The sequence below is a fragment of the Rhincodon typus genome, chromosome 7 (genome assembly GCF_021869965.1).
Source record: "Rhincodon typus isolate 14 chromosome 7, sRhiTyp1.1, whole genome shotgun sequence".
Taxonomy (NCBI): domain Eukaryota; kingdom Metazoa; phylum Chordata; class Chondrichthyes; order Orectolobiformes; family Rhincodontidae; genus Rhincodon; species Rhincodon typus.
Window position 1 is genome coordinate 25694423 of NC_063338.1, and position 6035 is coordinate 25700457.

Genomic DNA, 6035 nt, shown 5'->3' on the forward strand with positions numbered 1-6035 from the left:
GTCATAAAGTTGCTAAAAATTAGTCATAAATGCTTAAGATGACATGTAAATACGTGTATGATACTAGGTAGGTAGATTGATAGGTTTAATTTCTGGTATAGATTATTAGACATTCTATGCAGTTGAATCTGTTGTTAGATTTGAAATCTCATTTTTGTAGAAATATTTTGAAATAGTATAACTGAGAGGTAGATATTTCACAACAAATATAAATCGATATGCAATGCAGAAATTTACTATAGAGAAGTATTTTTCACAATGATCTCTTGAGATTTTACAGCATGTAATAACTTAAACTTTCTGAGATGTTTCTTGTTCCCTCAATAAAGGTATTTTTATGACAAGCTAAGAATCATGGTCATAGACCACAACTTCACATTGAAAGATCTGCTCTCAATCTCATTGACATTCAAATTTGTTTTGCCTCAGGCATTAACTTGTATATATCTGTATAGCTGTTTCAGAGATAGCAGGAACTGCAGATGCTGGAGAATTTGAGATAACAAGGTGTAGAGCTGGATGAACACAGCAGGCCAAGCAGCATCAGAGGAGCAGGAAGGCTGACGTTTCGGGCCTAGACCCTTCTTCAGATTTCTGCTTGGCCTGCTGTGTTCATCCAGCTCTACATCATGTTATCTCTATATCTGTATAGCTGTTTTTTTTTTCTGATCAAAATCCCTATAAACGTCCACTGACAATGAAACTTAATTTTTTTGTGTTTTACCGTCAGTTTGCTTTGCGTGGTATATGTCCAGTGTTCCTTTGGCCAATTCATTTGTGTTGATAATTTCTCAAAGGTCATTAAGCAGTCCTTGACATCCCTTTCCTCAAATTTTGGTAGGTCCTGTACAAACTTAAACATTTCTTTATGCGACCTTAGACTATTACTGGGATTCTCCCCACTGGAGTCCTCATTATCATTGACATCACTTTTCAAACTACAGCATTTCAGCCTGTATTCAAGTTTCTTACTATACTTTGCAATTCTAATTCTTGTTTTCTAAATTTCATTATTTTTAATTCAATCTACCCTTCCTTAACTTTTCAGCCCTATGAAATTCCATCTCCAGCTTTTTCATTTGTTCATAATCTTCAAAATGTTTAAACTGTAACTTATTTTAACTGATTCCATTGCTTCACTATCCAAATCACCCTGGTCTCCCTTCATTTATAGTAAACAGCAGTGCTGTGCTAGCCCTTTAAATATGTCTGTAGTCTTAGTTTTAGCAGGCAATTCCACTGCCCACCTTACTTGACAATTCGATTAACCTGGCTTTTGTAATTTAATAATAAAATGTTGAAGTTGTCTTAGATAAATGGATGGTTCAATGAGTTGAAACGTCATCTAATCCCATACTGAGCCTAGGTTAGAAAAATCCTCGGTTTAATTTGAACTCTATGTTGCATTAAGTGAATGAAACAGAAACTGTGATGGGGACATTCTAGTTGACCTCACAGATTATCAGACTTGGGAAAATAGATATCCACATGGATTTTTTCCTCCCGTTCCCAATCTACTGTTCCAAAGTACATATGTAGATACTAGTCAAGTACAGGCTTAAATTTTCTATGCCCTTGAAATGATCATATGAAGTCACACGTAAAAATATTTGATGATGTAGCAGAGGACTGTTGGTACCTGCAAAATTGTAGTTGAAATGAGTTACTATGTTTAGCGAAAAGGTAATGGAAAAAGATAAATGGGAAAAATTAAATAACAAGCCTGTGACCTAGGGTAGACTTTTGAATGAAACCAATGTTTAGAAAGTGTATGAATGGAGTAGTTGGGATTGCTTCATCATATTTTTGTTATGGTATCTGCAAGATTGCTATTGAAATCCTGTATAGCATCTCAACATGACATTGCTTTGTTTTTCTTAATTCATAGTTTCCCGTTGTGTATTTTGTTTTTTAATTTAAAAGTTGAAAAGTTATTTGGAATGGTGTTTTACATGTTGTTTCCTACAAAACAATTGCTTTTGACACAATAAAAGTTTTAAAAATGAAAGATAATGATTTCAAAACCTGATTTATTAACAAACTGTTATTCAGGTTATTAAATAATAAAACAAATTGTAATAGTTTGCGTTCCAGACTGCAGTATGACAATATTGTACAAGAAGGAAAACAAATGCCTCTTAAATGCTGTCCAATTCCTTGATTTTATTTTTACAATAAATATGCTCTGGTGACAGTGTACTAAGTTGACTGATGAGATTACAAAGAATCAATGCCATGCACTAGAATAATAACAAACATTGTATTAAATCATCAAACTGTACCAGGTGGAGCAGTATCTCTGAGGAGTTATCTTTGCAATTGTTCACTTGCTTTACTGGTGGGGGCTATGCTTGACCTCATTAAAATATGTAAAATCCAAGGGAAACATGCAACAGATGATGAAGGAGGATCATCCCCAATGGACTACAGTCCACATTCAGGCCTTCCCAATTTGGCCCCAACCGTGACAATATCTACATTCAGAACATTGAGATCCTTCAGAACCGTTTCTCCCTGCGACTCCTGAACAGATCATCCCCAATGGACTACAGTCCACATTCAGGCCTTCCCAATTTGGCCCCAACCGTGACAATGTCTACATTCAGAACACAGATCCTTAAAAAGCGTTTCTCCCTGCGACTCCTGAAACACTCGCAGCAATGCGCCAGCATCTCGAAGGATCTAGGCCCGAAAAGTCAGCCTTCCTGCTCCTCTGATGCTGCTTGGCCTGCTGTGTTCATCCAGCTCTACACGTTGTTATAACAGATGATGAATGCAGTTTTTGGCAACACATTAACACTATAATTCCTCTAAATTCACTATAATTACAGAAACTCCAGAATCAATATTTTATGCAGGTCTGACATATCTTTCTTGTGTTTGTACTCTTTGCCCGTGTTGATAAAGCCCAAGATATAATATGTTTTGTTAACTGTTCTCTTAATGCCTCCTGCTACTTTCAGTAATTAATGAACATATACACCCAAGACCCTCTACTCCCCAGCCCTGTTTTGAGATGTACCCTTCATTTATATTGTCTTGCTGCATTATTTTTACCAAAATGAATCACCTCACACTTCTCTGCATTAAATTTCATCTGCCACTTGTCTTCTGATTCCACCAACCTCCTATGTCCTTTTTGAAGCTCTCCACTTTTTAAAAAAAATTTGCTCGTGGGATGTGGATATCGCTGCCTGCCCTTGAGAAAATTTTGGTGAGCTACCTTCTTAAACTCTTGCAGTTTATTTGGTGTAGATAGAACCACAATGCTATTTGGGACGGAGTTCCAAGGTTTTGATCCAGTGACACTGAAGGAAGTCAGATTTCCAAGTCAGGATGGTGAGTGGCTTTAAGGGAACTTCCAGGTGAGATGTACCCATGCATCTGTTGCCTTTGCCCTTCTAGATAGTATTGGTCTTGGGATTGGAAAGTGCTGTCTCTGTAGAACTGATCTCATTGCTCCACGAATCTAAAGCCCTCCCTTCAGAAGTATCTCTTTCAACTATGCATTCTTCTGTGCCATCCTCCTGTTTCCATATTTGTACATTGTATTGGAAGTGATCCAGTATACTTTTGAAGTGTTGTTTGCTAATTTCTTACCTAGATCCCGGAGTTCTGACTGCAGGACTATATCCCTCTTTCTACCTATCATTGGTACCAAGGTGGACCATGACCACTGGCTGTCCCTCTCTTGTCAGGGTGCTTGGCATATATTTGGTGACATCATTAACATACCATCTGGATTTATGTCTGCAGCTACTAGAAATACCCTGTCTTCCTACAGCTAATGAATATCATATCACTATTACTCACAATCTCCTTAATGCCCCACTGTACAGCTGAGCCAGCCATGGAGCAATGAATTTGGCTGTGGCTGCATACCAGAAAAACCATTGCTTTTGTCGGTATTCATAACTGAATACTAGTTGGAGAGTGAAATGCACACAAGAGGTTCCTACACTGACTGAATGGTGATGGTCCATTCCCTGTCTCCCTCTTTTAATCTGCAGAGTGGCCACATTTATAAATTTGCTATCTGCAAAGCTCTCAAACTCACAATGATGCTCCAAAACCCAGAGTTTGAGCTGCTACAACAGATGATACTTTCTATATATTATCCAAGATGCAGGAAATGTTCTTGGGTTCCCATGTGGAACGGGATGTGCATTCCAAGGGTTGGGGCTGCCCTGCCATTCTGTCTATCAGATAATAAAACTTGCTGCTTAATAGAAGATTCAGCAGCTATTCTCTTTATCAATTCAGGATAGGGAGGTTAATTGTGTTGCTTTCATTAAACCTTATTACCAACAAATTTGAAATTTTTAATTTCTCAGTTCCTTAGATTAAGTTCCTAACTTTGGAGAAAGTGAAACAAAGCTACAATATTCACCAGCCAATCAACTCATTGCCTTCCTGTCTTATCACAGTTTGTTTTTTTTTCCTCTCTTCTATTACTTCAATAATCATTACCTGGTTCATATTCCTCTAAATGTGGTTCACAGTGATCCCAACCTGCTTCACATCTTCCTGGTCTGCTTAGCAGCGATCCCAATCTGCTTCGCTCTCTTCCTGACCCTCTTCATACTTCTGCTGATCTGCTTTGCAGTGATTCTGATCTGCTTCATTGCGATTCTGCTCTGCCTCACAGTGATCCTGACCTGCTGCACATTCCTCTTGGTTATTAGCATTTTTTTCAGATCCTGCCTAAGTTGCTATTTCCAGTATTTTGTGATTTTTGTTGAACTTTAGTTCAGCAATAGAATGATGTAACACAGAAGAAGGTCATTTGGCTCATTGAGTCTGTGCCAGTTCTTTGAAAGATCTATCCAAATGGGCTTTTAACCATAGACTTAGAAAAAATTCCTCTTCAAGTATTTGTCCAATTCTCTTTGAAAGTTATTATTAAATCTGCCTTCACTACCTTTTCAGATAGATACCCTTTCATGCCAGTTAAATCTGTGTCCTTTGACAACTGACCCTTCTAAGATTGGAAACAATTTATCTTTACTTTTATCAAAAACCCTTCCTGATTTTGAATGCCCCTATCAAGTCTGAACTGCCCTGCACATTCTCTGCTCCATGGAATTTCTCTACTGTCACTGTGTAACTGTATTTAATTTTCAATACATTTTAAGAATGAATATTAGCTGGCCACAATTGGAATAACATGTGAGCCTCATATAACATCCAAACAATCTATTTGACCATATTTCAATTGTAGTATCGCACTTTCATCCCTGGTGCCAATATAATGAATAAACTGCCTCCTTGCTCAGACCTTGACTACAATTGGTCACTATTCCCACTGGACTTTAACCAATGTTTATGTTAAGTTTTAACTAACTTCCTTTTTTCTCACTTGTTGCCACTATATACTGATTCTGGCCATTGGAATCATCTTGCTTCTTTGGTTTCTTCAAAGATCCCTCAGTTCACATCTTGAAGTTATCTGTCACATTTTAAAAAAATTTTTCTTCTGTTTTTACCTTCAATGTTTCTTTCAGTTGTTGTCAGGACAACTCAAATTATAAAGCCAAGGATCCTGTATGGCATCCTTTTTTACTTGGCCTGTTACCTTCAAAGACTTGTATATGCACATTGCCAGGTCACTCTGTTCCTGTACTCTTTAACATTGTAACATTTGATTTACATTGCCTCTCATTCACCCTAACAAAACTTAAACTGCGTTAAATTGCATCTGTCAAGGATCTGTCCTCTCTGTCTATGTCCCCTTAAAGTCTGTTACTATCTTCTGCACTATTTACTGCATTTCCAAGTTTCAGGTCATCAGGAAGCTTTTAAATTATGCCATGTATGGCCAGGTTCCAATCATTAATATAAACACTGTGTAAAAAAGAGCAATGGTCCCAACACCAATCCCTACAGATACAAGCACACTCTTGGCTCGAGTCTGAAAGGCAATCATTCATAGTCCTAGATAACAAGGTGCAGAGCTGGATGAACACAGCAGGCCAAGCAGCATCAGAGGAGCAGGAAGGCTGACGTTCCGGGCCTAGACCCTTCTTCAGAAATGA

General features: G+C 37.8%; 1 protein-coding gene across 1 annotated transcript in view; it reads left to right on the plus strand.

Annotated features, from left to right (window-relative positions):
• Positions 1–1668: 1668 nt before the first annotated feature.
• The window catches only part of vps16 (VPS16 core subunit of CORVET and HOPS complexes), a 56261-nt gene continuing 51894 nt past the window's right edge, over positions 1669–6035 (plus strand). The window contains exon 1 of the mRNA XM_048598720.1: positions 1669–1683. Coding sequence (XP_048454677.1) covers positions 1669–1683 — 15 coding nt within the window. The remainder of the gene's footprint in view (positions 1684–6035) is intronic.